The sequence below is a fragment of the Lissotriton helveticus genome, chromosome 6, assembly GCF_964261635.1.
Source record: "Lissotriton helveticus chromosome 6, aLisHel1.1, whole genome shotgun sequence".
Taxonomy (NCBI): Eukaryota; Metazoa; Chordata; class Amphibia; order Caudata; family Salamandridae; genus Lissotriton; species Lissotriton helveticus.
Genome location: NC_136067.1, coordinates 1,290,372,096 through 1,290,390,752, shown reverse-complemented (window position 1 = coordinate 1,290,390,752; position 18,657 = coordinate 1,290,372,096). Strand labels below are relative to the sequence as shown.

The following is an 18,657-nucleotide window of genomic DNA, read 5'->3' as shown; positions in this document are numbered from 1 at the left end:
AAGGAATCTGGGATGCACCTTCACTGTGTGTTCAGTCACCTATGTGAAGTTGGGTTCTTTCTGAATGCACAATACAGTTCGCGTCTTCCTGCTCCACTTATACTCTTGTTAGGAGCAAACCTAGACACAGTGATGGGGAAGGCTTCTCCCACCTCAGGTGAGAGCGAACCATATTCTGGAAATTATACTTTAATTTCAGCCAAATATTAGCTGAAAATGTTGTTTTGAAAAATTTATTTATTTCCTCACTTTATTTGGTCCTGCAGGTTCTTGCATTTTTCTGATTCCTCAGGAAGGAGGCCGTCCAATGAGGACTCCGCTCTGAGTGGAATCGCTTTTGTTGTCCTGTATGTGAACTCATTTGCGTTTCTCATCATTTGATCAGAGCACTTTAGTGGCGAGGAGAGCCTGGCAACATCTGAATCAGCAATTTATCCAACCCGAATGACTGCTGAAGATAATTCTATCCTTTTCCTCTGTAATATTACCTCTTTATATGCTCACTGCTAAGGAAAATGCAGCAGCAATCTATAGGGGGAACCATGATAATAAACTTTAAAAAAAATAGTGACAGGTCTTTATATGCTCATTTTGATCAATGATTCCATAGCAAGCATTCCACTAACAATAGGCGGCATTGTTAGTTCAAAGACTGTGTGTAACAAGTTTACATCACATTGGTTTTGGGCCTTGAGCGAGGAATTGGAGTGTCAGCGGGTCACCAAGCTGTGGATAATTTGGGAGTAGAATATTCTGAGTAGTATGTGGACTACTAATAACATGTAGTACCTGAACCCCTATATGCGGGTGAGTTGTTTACCAGCTAAGATATAAGAATGGGAACCTGTTTGATTTGCAGAACAGTTGGTTGAGAAGATAATCTGTTAACAGTGGATGCCGTTAACCGTGGGTGATTTGATGGTACCTCATGTTCTTCAGTTTGCAGCTCAGCTACAGGCAGGATACATCTTGCCTGAACTTCGATAGTAGAAAACTGCATCACATCATAAAAGTCAGGAAATCTCTACACTGTTGCCTATTATAGAGGGGATCCCTTTGCCGCTAAGCTGCCTAGTATTTAGATGTTTATACAGTCTTTGCCTACTCCACGCAAGGGTATCGATTTGTATGCTGCCTCCATAAACCTCAGTAGTGTCCATTTTCATCTCAATGACAAGTTTCTCTCTAAAGGTAGGAGAATGTTTTCATACCAAGTTTTCATCTGTTGAAACTTGCTCTTTCTGCATTAGATAGACTCTCGGACATCCTTCAGAAACTCCCTAGAGACCTACTGTACTACAAATCACTAGAACAGCTAGACAGTAGTAAGACCCATGCAATAATACCCTAACTAGGTAGTGTGCATTCTGGAAAATGCGAGTGGCCAGGTGACCTCCAGCCCATCCTGTTATAAACTAAGCTGCGCTAGTATAAGGGAGAAGAATGATTGTGCGGTTAGTTACTATTATCTTTCACAGGTGGAAATTATCAATTTGTTGTATTGTTTGTCTTGAGATTCAGTACTATATGTTCATTGCCATTTAATGGAACAAAGTAGTTTCAGGTTGTATTGTAATTTCAAAATTTAATAATCAATGAAGTCTGATAACGCTTACTACAAATATCTTTGATTGCACTATTCGTAGAGAAGAATGATCTTATTGTGTTTCTAAATGTGCTTTTTCTTTACAGCTGAAGGAATAAAGTTAAGATCATCAAAAGCAGAGTCCAATGGCACAAGACACTCCTCTAACAATGCTGTAAGTACTGCACATTGTGCATTTTTGAGCTGATGACTTATTAGTGTGCCAATGTTTTTTTTGTGCTCTGCACAGACATTGTTTGACACTTAAACCAAAACCCCAAACCTTTTTCGTTTTTAGACTTTTGTATTTGGATCTCTGTGACATCTGAGTGCTGTATACTTTCCTTTATGTACCTGTTGTTTAATGTATTATCCCCCTTCTGGACTTCAACTCTGGTAGTAAAAGTAAGGACTACCTCCTCTCTCCAGCATGATGCCGAGCACATAATTACTTCATTTGTGTATCGAGTTGATACACATAACTTGTATGAAACATGAGATCTGTTTGCTTCTGTTCACCACTAGTGGGTGTAGCATACTGTACAAATGCTACATTCAATACAAAAGTGCAACGGCGAGAAAATGGACTTATTCACATTTCTGCTAATGGAGTTGGCTATTGTCCACTCGCAGATCCAAAAAAGGTTTGAAGGTAAAAATGATCTGAATTTAATCTGTTTGAAATAAATGACTACTGTCCTTTATTATTTCTATTTCATTTGCATCCACTTGCTGCTACTGAGCAGTTCTGTTCTAGTGGAATATACCTGGTGCATGTATTTTAGTTGAATTAATCTCAACCTGGCCTCATTTGCTACTTTTCGTGGGCATACAAGAGTCTCCATTGACTAATTGTTTAAAAAAAAAAATAAGTGCTAGGGCCTGCATCAGGAGTCCATTGCAGCTTGCATTGCACCAGCCATTGCCCCTGCCAGTGCTGAAAATGACCATAACAACCAACTACTAATCATCACACTCCTGCAAGTGTGACAATTCAGACCATTCCAGGCCACCCAAAGCTTTACGAATGGCTTTTGTGGTAGGTAGCAATCATTTTTAATGTATATTAAATTCTTCAACAACTGTTGTGCTCATTATAAATTAGACAGACAGCACCTCCATGTGGTGGATTGTAACAAGTGCTGGTGTTCACAGTTAAGTGCCCGTGTCGAGCACCGGAAAACCACCAGTTCAAATTGAGCACTGAGGGTCGCCCACCCATCTGCACTTTTCTTAGTCACCAAATCCCTCTTCGAGTTAACTAGAAAAGTCCGGCATGTTGGGGGTGATGGGTACTGAGTATTGAGCACTTGTGGAATGCTTTTTAAGTGTCAGAATGATTTTACATATCGAATGTACAAGAGGGACGATGAAGATGTAAGTCTTAAACCTGTGGCATCACTCTTGCCCTTGTATGGTTTATTATTGAAATAGGACTTTTACACTGAACTCTCTTAAGGACCAGAGCAAGGCATTCCAAATGGCAGTTAAATTCTGTCAGGAGCACGAGAAGATTGAGGGTGATATCGAATAGTAAAGGCTCAAGAGTAGAGGGTATATAAAATATCGCATTATGAAGTTGGAGGGTTCCCATCATGTGAAATGAGTTATAATAAGATATGCACATCAGGCATTTAAGAGAGCATTTCAGGCTCACAAGCCTGAGTACTCGTTTCTTATACGTGATTCCTAACTGAGGATAAAACAAGGCTGTAGTTTGGTAATGAGAGACACAATACACTGTAATTTGTGTAAACACAGAATAGTATTATTGAATGCATTCAGGTTTATGACAACAATACGACAAAAAAGCAACTTATCACCAAAAAGAAGTAACAGGGTGCATTTGGTATATGTGAAGGCATCACACTGTGAGAAAACAGATCGTCAAGAAAAGAATTTTAACAGCAAATCAACACCTAATAGGCAGAGGCCATTATTAAATATGTAAATCCCCTACTACATTACTCATCAGTGCATGGTGTGTTATGAAAAAAATTCAAGGTAACTTTGACATTTATTTACTCACTCACTATTTATATTAAATACAATGCATCAGTATTTCTGTGCATTGTAATTGCATTCAGATAGTGCTGCATACCCTTAACAATGTGCATTTGTGGACAGTTAGCACACTACTTCATGACATGACTTGGTGCCTGGTGTCAACTGTCATCAGTCTAGTGAATGAGTAATTTGTCACACAAAAGTTACCTTGTCACTTGTAATCAATCCATTGGCAAATTCATAGGTCTCACTATGGGACTGATTAGATTTTGTATCCTTATCTTTTAAGTTTCATGGTGCTGTGCCTTGTTCAAAGGGAGCAAAATTAAATGTTAAAAAGAACAGTTAAAGGAAAGGACCACTGCTCAAAGGAGAACCTTACTGATATGGGGACAAGGGAGGACTTTAATTGCTTGTTTGAGTCACAGAGAGCCCAGTGCTAGGTAGTTCTAAGCACTACTGTCTTAACAGAGTGGCCTAGTAATGATAGAGGAGATTGCAGAGGTCTTTACAGACTATTACAAAACCATATGTAAATTCCAAGATGAGACCGAGATCTTCTAAATGATTTTCTAGAAGACATGTGACTAGACAATATTGATACCATAGGATAGAAGAATACTAGAGCGAAAGATTGGCGGGCTTGTTTGTCCATTCCGCCACTCAGGTATTTTCTTGGAGTTTCTCATACTAGCTACTGCTTCCCGCATTTTGGGGTTGGGTTGGCTATTTTTTTCAGGGCTGATTTTGGTTTCCAGTCTAGCCATGGAAATAACTTTTCGTGGGATGTTGGCCGTAGTTACATATGCTCAGTATTATCCGGTCATCTAGGGTTGGGCTAGGATGATTTCAGTTGATTTTCTTGAAAGAAGTCTTCGAGTCACGAGGTATAGTGACTCCTCCGTTGTTTATTGCATATGTTGCTCGGCTCCTTTGTTAGATTGTTTTTTCCACCACCGGTTTGGACTACGATTAGCAGCTCTGGGACCGAAGCCTTTTCCTCGGATTTTTCACTTCAGTCCAATGCATTTCATATCCTAACGACAATCAATGGGTGTTATTTGATTACTTCCCAGCGCCTGCCCGAGATCGTGCCTGATGCTCCACAACTTCTTTGTCTCCATTCTACAGAACTACATTGATGACGGATGGAAAACATGCCCTTTAGCTTTTGCCCTAATTTGCACGCTAAGTACTCTTTGCGACATCAACATGAAGTGTGCAATTTGTGTTTGTCACCTGAGCACGAAGAGACATCCTGTGAGGGTGTTTAGCGTTCCAGTCCAAGAAAATACTTCTGCAGTGGACGGAGCATCATTTGGCCCACACAACAATGCAGCGACTCACAGAAGATGCACTGGATCTAGTCAAGAAACCGAATAGACAGAGCGACAGATGGCGCCACCAGACGTGCAGACACTGCTGGCTAGCAGTGGGGATAGCTCTGACTCAGAGCCAGATTCCATACAGGGGCACATGAGTACCTCGGCAAAAGTCGCGCAAACCCCTACCAAACACCCCCAAACAGGTATTCGGAGCCCACTGCCTTTGGGACATGGAGGTCTCCATCAACAGGTGTATACACACAAATCCTCTTTGCCTAGAAAGCCTTCAACTAGCGTGAAAAAATATAAAACATTAAAGTTTGCTTCGTGTCAGCACCAAAACAAACAACATTGTTGTCCAAGCAAGAACTCGGAGCCAAAGCAATGTACAGCTGATTTGAAAGAAGCCTTGAAGATGAAAGATGGTCTACGCCAAAGCCTTCGGCATCAAAACTGGAACATAAGCTGTCGTCCTCGAAACCACAAATTCAAAAGACTGCAACCAGTACAAGAGGCTCTTTGACGTCTGCAACCAGTACAAGTGGCTCTTTGACGTCTTCCACATCTTCAGTGTCGAAAAACACTAAAAGTAGCACAGAGTCCCAACAAAAACAATTGCATCCCATTCTTGAGCACTTGACAAACTAGACAAAAGAACAAAAGACTCGTTTGTACTCCTTGGCACTCGGAAACTAGGCATTAAGCCACCACCACCTGTTTTCCTTCAGCCTAAAAAAAGGAAAAACGTTTGAGGAAGACATTGCTGGGCCTCAACCAACCCATCAACTAAATAAAAAATAAGGCATGACAGAGGCACAAGTCCTATTTGTTTCCTCCTTCTCCTCCAATTCCTTTCCTTCCTATTCCGTCTTCACTTACGGTACCTTCAAGGTCAGTGCAAGCACCCTCTCCAGAATACTTGCGTTCTGAGCAACCACTTTTTCACCAAATCAATCAATCAATCACTTACTGGTGATAATCAACCTGAAGAATACAATATCCCTTATTTTCACACTCACCGGAGATCCCAATACTGCCCCTGATCCACGGTATATTTATGATACTGATCCCCTGGATGATACAGATCCTAATATCTACCCATCCACACTCTTACCACATGACGATACATCATCCTATCATGACAATATCAGTAGTGCTGATGTACACCACCAAGTAAGCCTACACACTATCCAACAAGAAGATAATTTCCTGGTTGAAACACCTTAATATTTCACAAACAAAAGCTCAATCACTCCCTATGCTTAAATTGTATTATCGTCCACACACGACAGATCTAAGCAGGCAGATCAATCTAGGGTAGTCACCCCTTGTATTGAAAAGAAATAGAAGGCATGCCCATTGGACCCTGAATACATTAAAGACCAAGTCACACCAGAATCCTTGATGGTACAACGCAGCCAGGAAAAGAGCAAATTTACAAGGCCTCTTATTTATGTGGCCTCTTACAGATAAAGGAAAGTAGGAAATTTGATGCCGCAGGTAAACAAGTTGCAGCACAAGCAGCCGAACACATGCGTATTGCAAATTCTGAGGTGCTACTCTCCCGATACCATTGGACCACATAGAATGGAAATGCCAGAACTACTGCAGCACCTCCCTTTTCAATATCAACAATGTGCAGCATAATTGATAGACTACGGCAGGGCTATATCTAATCCCACTATACAATGTTCCTTAAACTTTCAGACACTAGTGCCTGCAAAGTTGCCACCAGTATCCTCATCCGACACTATGCATGGCTGAGTCTCCGGTTTCAAACCAAATGTACAACAACCAGCTCAATTTACCTTTTGATGGGCAAACTCTATTTGGCCCACAGGTGGATGAAATGCCCAGGGAAGTTAAAAAAGGACACTGAGACTGTTAAAGTATAATGGGGGCCCTACAAACATATTAACACTGTGGTTCCTTTTTTGGGTCAATACTAGGGTGAAACCAGAGGAGGGTTATACACTGACTCCGGCAGTGGCAATAAACAGCACAGCTCCTATTAGTCAGTTTACCAGGGATCTTTCTATAAAACAAATTATATATATAAAGGTGGAGGCCATGCAACCACTACCAAAACCCCCAGCCTCTAAAACTATGACCACCTACACCTCCCCCAACCGGTTGGGGAAAGGTTACAGCAGTGTTATGCACAATTGCAACACATCACCTCAGACCATTTTTTTTTTTAGTTTTATATAGGGCGAACTCGTCCTCAAGATATCCGGTATCAGAGCGCTTTACATGAGCACCAGTTTCGTTACAGATGGACACATTCATTTTTGTTAGGTGCAGGGAGATTAAGTGATTTGCCCAGAATCCCAGGAAGTTGAGCGTTCCGGCAGAGACTCAAACCCTTTACCTTGTAAATAGATAAAATATCAGTACCTCCAAAAAAGGTGAGTTGGAGTTGACTCAAACCAAGTAGTTCTGCTGGACCGAAAGGGCAAAATGCCCCTCTTGAAGGACCTTACTGTCGAGGCAGTAGTGTTTTGTGAAATTGTGACCTGACGTCCATGTGGCTGCCTGACAGATGTCCAGGACAGGGACTCCACTTGCTAACGCAGTGGCAGCTTTGGCCCTAGAGGAATGTGCCTGCAAGTGTGCCAGGTGATGCTTCATGAGTGCATGGCAGACCTTTATGCAGAGAACATTGCGCTGAGAGACGGTCCATTTTTGCATTATCCTGCCCTTTGCTACTGAGAACCCTTCAAAGAGCTGACCATCCTCTCCTTGGTCCTATAGGTATAGACACTTAATGCTCTTTAAGGATCCAGAAACTGGAGATTCTCTTCCTACTTAGAGTGATGAAGTAGAGCAAAAAATGCTGGAAGGATGATAGTCTGACCGATATGAAAAGGAGTTACAATTTGTAGTACAATTGTAGCTTTAAAACTTACCTCCTGCCTGCTATTCGACACCCACCTGCTTCCCCCCCCTTTAATTGGTTCAACCCCAAGACAACGTGCACTCTGAGGTTATCTCAGGTCTCACGTACTACCTCAATGCTGCTTATCACACTTGGACTGCCAAACTTATATGTTGAATACTGCTTATTGTATGAATCTTGCTCAAAAACTGTTGTGAAGCGCTCCGATACCCTCGGGTCAGGCTAGCGCTATGTAAAACTCCTTAATAAAATGAAAGAATAAAATTTGGGTAGTTCAGGACGTCCAAGTCCTTAGAACCAACTTGTCAGGAAAGAAGGCATTAAAAGGTACATTGACGCTGAAGTTTATCCATAATCAAAGAAGGGTAGTGTGTAGAACTCAAACAAATTTCATCCACAATTCCACCAAAACCGCAAAATATGCTGAAGGAACATCTTACACTTTTACATGACAAGGTTGTTTCTCTCTTTCAAAAAGGGGCTATAGAAATAGTACCCTTACAACATCAGGGACACATAGTATACTTTCTTTATTTTCTCTTGACCAAAAAGATCAAAACATTAAGGTCTATCCGAAATGTCATGTCACTCAACAGGCATATCTCCTCAGAACACTTTCACATGGTCACACTACAAGGTGATACAACTGCTAAAGCAAGGAATTTTAATGACCGCATTCGACCTCAAAGATGCATACTTCCATATCCACATTCATCAAGCACACCGCCGTCATCTATGTTTTTAACACTATCGATTCAAGGTACTAGACTTTGGATTCACTACAGCTCCCATGGGTATCACAAAGTGCCTTCCAGTAGGGGCAGATCATCTCCGAAGGGAGGCAATATGTGTTTTGCCTACCTAGACGATTAGCTCATCAAAGCCCTAGCTACCAACGGTGTCTTCAAGGTACTCAAAAAGCTATCAGCCTTCTGCAGAAACTAGGGTGTTCGAGGCATATGGGCTGCAGATGGTACATTTATGAATAGATCGCCATCTGGTGTTGGGCTCGGATGATTGCACTTGTTTTTCTTCTGGAGAAGTCTTTGTCGTCATCGATGACTCCTCCTCTTGGTGTTAGTGCGCATGGGCATCGGCTCCATCCTTAGATTGTTTTTTTCCGCCATCGGGTTCGGATGAGGATCGAAGCGCTCCGGACCGACTTCGATAAAGAAGGTTATATTCGGCGCGTAACCCTTTCCAATTCGACGGTATTGTTATCGAACGCGACTTCACTTCCATCTCGACGCGTTTCGAAGAACGACGACTACGAGAAGACCAGCTCGACGTAGTCCAGCCCGGAGTCCATGGAAAGGACTCCATTCAAAAAATGTCCAACGTGTGGTGCTAAGTTCCCACACAAGGACCTACACGAGGTGTGCAACCTCTGCTTGTCCCCTGAGGACTGTGAGGCCTGTGCAGCATTTTCCTCAAAATCGACGATTAGAAACCGTCGAGCCCGAAGACACGAGGTATCGAGAATGCAGTCACAAGCAATCCCGGAGCTGTTCGAGGACCAGCACCCAGAAGAGGAGGAAGAGGAGGTCGACGAAGCGGGGTCAGAAGCGGACGAGTCCGACGTCGAAGAAATCGACGTCCAGCAAACCGTGAGTGACGACGTCCCTTTACCAAAGAACAGACCCCGCACGGTGTCGACCCTGCCCTTGAGCCCGGTCAGACAACCGAAAAAAGTTTCCGACGCCCCGCCTTCGGGCCCGGCAACGAAACCGAAACCGAAACACTCGGTCTCCCATCATGGTGGTTCCGATAAACGACCCACATCGACACCGAAGCTCCATGTCAAGGAAAGCTCGAAGTCGAAACAGTCCATGTCGACACCGAAACACGTTTCGACGTCGAAAACACCCTCGACACCGAGGACATCCTCGACACCGAAAACATCGGATCCGAATAAAATCTCGGTGCCGAAAATACAAATGGACAGTCAGAAGAAAAAACACCTTTCGGACCCGAAAACTGCGGTACCGACACAGGAATATAAAACCGATCCTAAACAAAAGACTGTTTATTGATCCACAAACTGGCAAGGTAGTCACAGAACTACCTAAAAAGAGGAAGAATGAACAGTCGGACGAAAAAACTCCTCCGAAGAAGAGAACAATGGGGACAAATACAACCCCCCCCCATTCTCCACAACCTAGAGACACACCCTCTTCTCCTCTTCCTCACAATAGGCCAACTATTCCTCCCACACGACCATCTACACCTACAACAGATGTAGAAAGTGACACAGGGGAGGGAGAACATCTTGGGGATGATGAAGACACAATCCCAGAGGAGGCAGACCCATGGGAACAGTACAATGTAGGGTCAGATAACGATAACGACCCTGAATTGTATCCGTCAAAACCTTCACCTCCTGATGATAATACTGGTTTTGCGCAACTCATTAATAGAGCAGCAAAATACCACAAGGTAGAGCTACATGCAGAACCTCAAATAGAGGATTTCTTATTAGAAACACTACCTGCTGCACAAAGAACATCAGGAACACTACCAATGCTTAAGGGCCTTCTCAATCACACATCAGAGATATTCAAAGACCCGGTGAGGGCTAGGGTACTGAACCCAAGAATTGATAAGAAATATAGAGCAGCTCCAAAAGACCCAATATTCATTAAAGGACAAATTCCTCTAGACTCACTAGTGGTCACAAACGCTCGTAAGAGAGCAAACTCTTTATCTACAGGAGAAGCTCCACCTCCTGACAAAGAGTCTAAGCTAATAGATGCCTCTGGCAAGAGAGTAGCATCTCAAGCGGCAAACAGCTGGCGCATAGCTAATACACAAGCACTACTTGCAAGTTATGACAGAGCGCATTATGATGAATTAGAAAAACTCATCACACATCTCCCTAAAGAACATCAAAAGAGGGCAGATCAACTCATACAGGAAGGGAAGTTAATTACTAACACTTCAATCAAGTGCGCCCTAGACGCGGCAGACACTGCAGCAAGATCTATAAACACAAGCATCATGTTAAGGAGACATGCATGGCTTAGGGTTTCAGGGTTCAAACAAGAGGTACAAACATCATTACTGAACCAACCTTTTGATGAGAAAACACTTTTCGGCACAGGGACAGATGAGGCCTTAGAAAAGATGAAAAAGGATACGGAAACGGCTAAATCAATGGGAGCATTGCAACAGCCGACACAAAGAGGTTCCTTTCGTAGGTCCACCTATAGAGGAGGATCCAAAAATACAGGTACAAGCCAGCAACAAACCTCTTTTACTCCTACATCACCCAGAGGTAATTCTAGAGGTGGTTACAGAGGTAACAACAACAAGGGTAGAGGTCGCGGAAACAACAACAACCGCAGCTCACCAACCCCAAAGCAGTGACTTCATACAGCTCCCCCCAGACCATATAACACCGGTCGGGGGACGCCTATCACAGTTCCTACCTGTCTGGGAAAACATCACATCAGACAGGTGGGTGAGACAAATTATCCAACATGGTTATTGCCTAGAACTCAAAGCTACCCCACCAAACATCCCCCCCAAACAGCGTCCAATGAAACAAGATCACCTGACACTGTTAAAACAAGAAGTACTATCCCTGCTAGAAAAGCATGCCATAGAGAAGGTTCCACAGCACCAACAAGGAACAGGAGTATACTCCCTATACTTCCTAATTCCCAAAAAGGACGGGTCTCTAAGGCCAATACTGGACCTAAGACCTCTCAACGCATACATAAATTCGGAACATTTCCACATGGTCACGCTCCAACAAGTACTTCCTTTACTGAAGAAAGGGGACTTTCTTTCTACACTGGATCTAAAAGACACTTACTTTCATATCCCCATTCACAAAGCCCACAGGAAATACCTCAGGTTTGTGGTAGAAGGACAACATTATCAGTTCAAGGTCCTTCCGTTTGGTGTCACAACGGCACCAAGGGTGTTCACAAAATGCCTAGCAGTGGTGGCAGCTCACTTAAGAAGACAACAAATACATGTCTTCCCCCTACTTGGACGACTGGCTAATAAAAGCCAAGTCACAAGAGGAATGTCTTCAGAACACACAAAAGACAATTCAGCTGCTACACCAGCTAGGGTTCACGGTGAACTACACAAAGTCACACCTGCAACCAAGCAAGGTTCAACAATATCTGGGGGCTACTATAGACACAGAAAAAGCCAAAGTATACCCCAATCCAGTCAGGATCCAAACAATGCTTACAATCATTCAAAGATTCCAACCACAACACTCACTAACAGCAAGGGTGTTCATGCAGCTATTAGGGATGATGTCATCCTGCATACTGCTAATACCATATGCCAAACTACAAATGCGTCCGCTACAAGAATGTTTAGCGACACAGTGGAATCAGGCTCAAGGACAGATTACAGATCTGGTGTTGGTAGACGACCGCACACACCGCTCTCTGAAGTGGTGGAACACAACAAACATTGCAAAGGGGCGGTCGTTCCTAGAACCAATTCCACAGGTGACAATAACAGCGGACGCATCGCTCACGGGATGGGGAGCACATATGGAGAAATACACAGTACAAGGAAGGTGGAGTGTGCAGGAAAGAAGACTGCACATCAATCATCTAGAACTACTAGCAGTGTTTCTAGCATTGAAAGCCTTCCAAATACATGTTACCAACAAAGCAGTCCTGATCAGAACAGACAACATGACAGCAATGTATTATATTCAAAAACAGGGGGGGACGCACTCTCTCCAACTATCCAGACTAGCACAGGAAATTTGGAGATGGGCCATTCCTCAAAACATCTATCTGTTAGCCGAACACCTACCAGGAGTCCAAAACCAGATAGCAGACATCTTAAGCAGACAGTCGGAACAAATACACGAATGGGAACTGCACCAACAAATACTGCAGCCATTCTTCCAAAGATGGGGACAACCAGAGATAGACCTCTTTGCCACTCATCAGAACGCAAAATGCCAAAGCTTTGCGTCCAGGTACCCACACCACCTGTCGCAGGGCAATGCGTTATGGATAAATTGGTCCAACAAATTTGCATACGCTTTTCCCCCTCTCCCACTAATCCCATTAGTGGTCAGAAAGCTGCAACACTCAATGACCATGATACTAGTAGCACCCACGTGGGCACGACAACCGTGGTTCACCACGCTCCTGCAACTCTCACAAGTGCCACACCAAAAGCTAAGAATTCTACCCATACACCTTACACAGAACCATGGAGAAATAATGCACCCAGATCCCACACAACTGAACCTAGCGATCTGGCTCCTGAAATCCTAGAATTTGGGTACTTAGATCTACCCCCAAATTGCATGGAGATAATTAAACAAGCGAGACGTCCCACCACCAGAGCATGCTATGCAGCTAAGTGGAAGAGGTTTGCTATACACTGTACAACTAATAATATCAACCCTCTGGACGTATCAACAAGGGAGATTATTTGCTACTTACTACACTTACAGAAATGTAATCTCGCGTACACATCTATCAGAGTACATCTAGCAGCTATAGCAGCGTACCTACAAAACAGGCAGCATATATCCCTGTTCAGAGTGCCAGCGATAAAAGCCTTTATGGAAGGCCTTAAAAGAGTCATTCCACCAAGATTACCACCTTCCCCGGTCTGGAACCTCAACGTAGTACTCACCAGACTAATGGGACCACCTTTCGAACCTATGCATAGGTGCGAGATACAATTCCTTACATGGAAGGTGGCTTTCCTTATAGCCATTACCTCACTCAGGAGAGTAAGTGAATTACAGGCATTGACAATACAAGAACCATTCCTACAGTTGCACCAGAATAAAGTGGTTCTTAGAACAAACCCAAAATTCTTGCCTAAAGTAATTTCAGCATTCCACATCAACCAGCCGGTGGAACTACCAGTCTTTTTTCCAAAGCCACAGACGGTAGCAGAAAGGGCCCTACATACACTAGATGTCAAAAGAGCCATTTTGTACTACATAGAAAGGACACAAAACTTCAGGAAAACTAAACAACTATTTGTAGCATTTTCCCCAACACATAAGGGCAATCCTATCTCTAAAGCGGGCATCGCTAGATGGATTGTAAGATGTATACAAATATGTTACATTAAAGCAAAGAGAACATTAACTGTTCCTCCTAGAGCTCATTCTACACGGAAGCTAGGAGCATCTATGGCATTCTTAGGGAACATTCCCCTAGATGACATATGTAGAGCAGCAACTTGGTCTACACCACATACATTCACAAAGCACTACTGTGTTGATGTGCAGGCTACACAACAAGCCAGAGTGGGCCAAGCTGAATTAAAAACTCTATTTCAAACAGTTGCGACACACTGGTGACCACCGCTAGGGAGGTAACTGCTGTACAATCTATTCATAAATGTACCATCTGCAGCCCATATGCCTCGAACGGAATATGCTACTTACCAGTATGCATCTGTTCTTGGCATAGAGGGCTGCAGAGTGGTACATGCCCTCCCTGCCTCCCCGGAAACCTGTGTCTGTCCCAACATTATCTTATTTAGATACACTTACATGGGCATATCTTTATGTATTCTACTACACTACTCCATCTAACCCTACTATGGCAAAACAATCTAAGGATGGAGCCGATGCCCATGCGCACTAACACCAAGAGGAGGAGTCATCGATGACGACAAAGACTTCTCCAGAAGAAAAACAAGTGCAATCATCCGAGCCCAACACCAGATGGCGATCTATTCATAAATGTACCACTCTGCAGCCCTCTATGCCAAGAACAGATGCATACTGGTAAGTAGCATATTCCTTACCCTCAACACACAAAAATCTCATCCGCAACAATTGCAAATTCAGCCTTCCCTAGACTCTGAGACAATTGAGTTACAGCTAAAGCTTATCCCAGTCCAGAAAGAGTGAAAACTATTCACAGTAATATTACCTCTTTTTCACTCACAGCCTCATCACACAATAAAAGTGCTTTTAGACATGATGTCTTCCTTCACAGCCAGAGTAACACGAGTTCAACTACACATGCGTCCCCTTCAACACACTCTGCAATCTCAATGGTCTCTAGCGGAGGGGTGTCTACAAGATGTATTGTTGGTAGGGCCAGCAACTCCTTGATCTCTGCAAACAGCAACAACTCGTTGCAAGTCTGGCCCTTCAAAGCCCGAATTCCGCAAATCACCATTACCACAAATGCATCCCTTCATGGATGGGGAACACATATGCAAGATGTCAGAATCTATGGAAAATAGCTCAGACACATCTCCAGATTAATTGCCTAGAGCTACTAGCCCTTGAAGCTTTCCTCAATCCAACTACACCAGAAAGTAGTGCTAATACGAACAGACAGTGTGACTGCAATGCATTATATAAAAGAAACTGGGGCTGTATACTCTTCACAGCTATCCCTACTATCAGAGCCTATCTAGTACTGGGCAATCTATCGCAAAATCTGCCTAATAGCAGAATACCTACCTGTGATGGACAACGACTTTGCTAATATGCTCAGCCGGACGCCGCGCCAGGTGCACAAGTTGAAGATCAATGTGTCACTACTCCACTCTTACTTCAAAAGATGGGGATGCCTCCAGGTTCCCCTACCCCAAATCCAAGGTCATTGCCCTAAAGATGAATTGGTCAGGAGTATTTGCTTACACTTTTTCTCCTCTCCCACTCATTCCATATGTAGTTCAGAAGTTAACACAAACATCTCTAATGCTAATCCTAATACCCCCCTCATGGGCGTGGCAGGCATGGTTCACAACCCTACTGCAACTGTTTTATAGTGCCACACGAGAAACTACCTCTTTGGTCACACCTACCTACTCAAGATCAAGGAAGAGTGATGCACCCCAATACCAAACAACTCAATCAATTGATTTGGCTCCTGGAATCCTAGAATTTTGATATTTAAAACTACCACGGGCGTGGCCAAGATGGTGACCGAGTAGGACTTGGAACTCAGTCTCTCTGTCCTGTGGCTGCCCGCTACCCTTTTAAGCATTGATATAAGCGGTGAAATTACAGAGCAGAGTATTGGAGGGAGCCAGGAATCGATATTGCCCCCTTCCGAGTCTGAGTTGAGCCGGGGCACAGTTTTACTGCCCCTTGAGAAATAGTAACGGGCCTGCATGGCCGGTGGCTCATGTGAGAGGGGCAGATTTCTGCTACGCAACTCGCACTCTGAGCCACCTCAAGGGGAGAGGCCCAGCTCCTGACGAGAAGAGAAGTGTGGCGGAGGCAGGCAATTAGCCCACCACCAGGGCCGTCTGCCAAGTGAGAGTAAAGAGCGGCTGGCCCGAGACCTGACAGAAGTGGGGGCAACACACCTTGCGGCAGGAAGGAGTAACGGACTGGCGCCCGAGCCATTGGGAGCAGAGGAGCTGTGAAGGAGGGTGGGAGCCCTGGCGCGAATCTGAAGCATCACCCCTTGAAGGTACCAGGAGTTTAGGGCTGGGACCCGTTTGTAGAGACCAGGGTGGCTCCAAGGCTTACTAGAGGGGGAACCCTCAGCCCCTACTTATGTGAGTGTGAGGGGCATATCTTGCAGCAGGCCCCCTCACGTTTTGTTATGCCAGTGACAATTCCTCTTCTCACCCCCCACTATTCTTCCTACACAGGCACTCATCCCAGCAGATCATCTGTCAATCCTGCTACAGGAAGTATGCCTGTTGCTTGCCCAAGGGATCCATCGTGAGTGAGGGTACTGAACTTGGAAAAAGGTGAGAGGTAATACTCTTGCTATTTCCGCGTTCCAAAAAAGAATGGCGGGCTGTAGGAAGCTGGCTCTGTATATACTATACCAAAGTGAGGTATAGTGTGCACAGAGTTCAGTGGAACCTCAAAGGTAGGCAGAGGTAAAGTTAGATAGCACCTCACTCTCTAATTGTAGGAGTGTGGTCGAGCAGTAAGGCTGTATCAGAGGACAGTGTTAAGCATTTGTTGTACACACTCAGTCAGCAAATGAATTCACACACTCAAAGACTGAAATTCAGACCAATTGTTTTTGTAAGAAAATATTCTGTTTTTTTTTTCTAGAACCAAGCAAGCCTGGCACAGGTAAGCAATACATACTTTACAGTAGTAATACAGTTTGTGAACAGTTTGAATTGTAATTGTATATGCACTTTGTTTTGACTTACAGTATGGTTGCAGAGTAATGCAATACTTTGTAAGTACAGTACATAGACTTGAATGGGCTTTTCAGTAAAATACCAGGTAAGTGACTTTTTAGATTACTTTTCTTACTCAGAGTAGTATACCTGGATACTACTCTGGGGCATTTCCTGTAAACAGGTAAGTAGAATCGTTTGGTTGAATAGTACAATTTTAAAGAATTTCTTTAGGTTTTCAAACTCCACACTATGAAACTTATCCAAGAAAGAGTCAATGTTATCCTATGGAGGAATATAGTGTTAACGGTTTTGAGGTAAGTATTCAGTAGAGGGAGTTGAGGTTCTGGGGGTAGATTCAGGGGTCCCCCAGGGTCAAGGATGCACTCTCTTTACACCCTCCGCGCCGATTGCAGAGTGCTGAGGCCCAATGTTATTCAAAGAGGGATAGGGGGCCTCCGGTTGGTGGCTGCTGGCGAGCAGGCCACATGTTTGTGGGAGCCAAGCTCCTGGTGTTCGGCTCAGGGCAAAAGGGGATCCTGTTTAGCACAAAAAGTGCACCCGCAGCGGCGCAGGGGCGGCTGGGTACAGGGTGCTGGTTTGGCGTCAGGTGCCCTGTTGTGCTGATACATCTAGGCACATCAAATTGCGCAGTCTGTACCCCATCACTTGTCAGCCCTGTTGTTTTCAATAGGGATTTTCGGTTTTGGTTTCAGCTGCAAGCTCGGTCCAGGAAGACTTCCAGGAGGAACCAACAGCTGGGCAGGTAAGTTGGAGGGCTTGCGGACGTAGTTGCACCTCAGGTTCTGTTCTCCAGAGCGGAGAGTGGCAGGATGCAGGGGTATTTTTTGAGGTTGGATTTCACCATATCGGGCAACCTGTGATTGGGGGTGTGGGGGCTCTCCGTACAGAGGCTGCAGGCAACATCGGAGAGTCCTGGAGGGGTCAATCCACGGTGGACTCGGACTCTGGCGCGCTGGGGCACATCACTGGGACTGATGGGCAACTCGAACTTGGGTGGTAGGCATCCGGTGCAGTGATGGTTCCAGGCGTCTGGTTTCTTTGTCCTCAGCAGGCTCGGAGTCAGTTTTCTGAGATTCTTTAGAATAGGGCTGATGTTAACAGGAGATCCAGCCTTTGTTGAAGGCAGTCTGTCCTTCCAGGGGTTCTGGAGGTCGCTGGCAGCAGGACAAGAGGATATTTGGCGCAGGATCTCCGGAAACTGCAAACGGGCCGGTAGGGCTTGGGCCAAGTCAGTTGTTCTCTGCAGTCTCCTCTGCTGGGCATCTTCTTTCGGCCTTTTTCTTCTTAGGTTGCGGGAATCTCCCTCCTTGGTTCAGGGCTGCCCCCTAAATACTATATTTAGGGGGCGTTTTAGGGGCCTCAAGGTCAGTAGCCAATGGGCTACTGACCTTAGGGTGACTACACCCTTGGTGTGCTCACCCCACATAAGGGTGTGAGCACGATCCCCAGTCCTGATTGGGGAATGCCTGCTATCTGCAAGATGGCAGGCACTGAAGAGTGGGATTCACCTCGCCTCCCCCACCTGAGGGGTGGAGTTGGCAGAGGTGGGCACGCCTTCTGGGCTGGCTTGTTTTTCTCGCCTGTCTTCCTGCCAAAAAGGATGGGAGACAGGAAGGGGGCCTAATCCTGATAGCGGGAGAGGCTGGGGTTCGCATTGAAGCTCCCCTGCCACAGATGTCTCTTCCTGGCCTGGGGGAGGTGTGAACACCTCCGCCCAGGAAAGGCTTCGTTTCTGGGCTCAGGGA

At 44.7% G+C, this 18,657-nt stretch overlaps 1 protein-coding gene across 1 annotated transcript in view; it reads left to right on the top strand.

The window, feature by feature from the left end:
• Positions 1-18,657, top strand: part of TMEM87B (transmembrane protein 87B) — a 376,065-nt gene that overhangs the window by 305,140 nt on the left and 52,268 nt on the right. Inside the window, exon 18 of the mRNA XM_078649037.1 lies at positions 1,693-1,760. Within this exon, the coding sequence (XP_078505163.1) occupies positions 1,693-1,760 (68 nt within the window). The remainder of the gene's footprint in view (positions 1-1,692; positions 1,761-18,657) is intronic.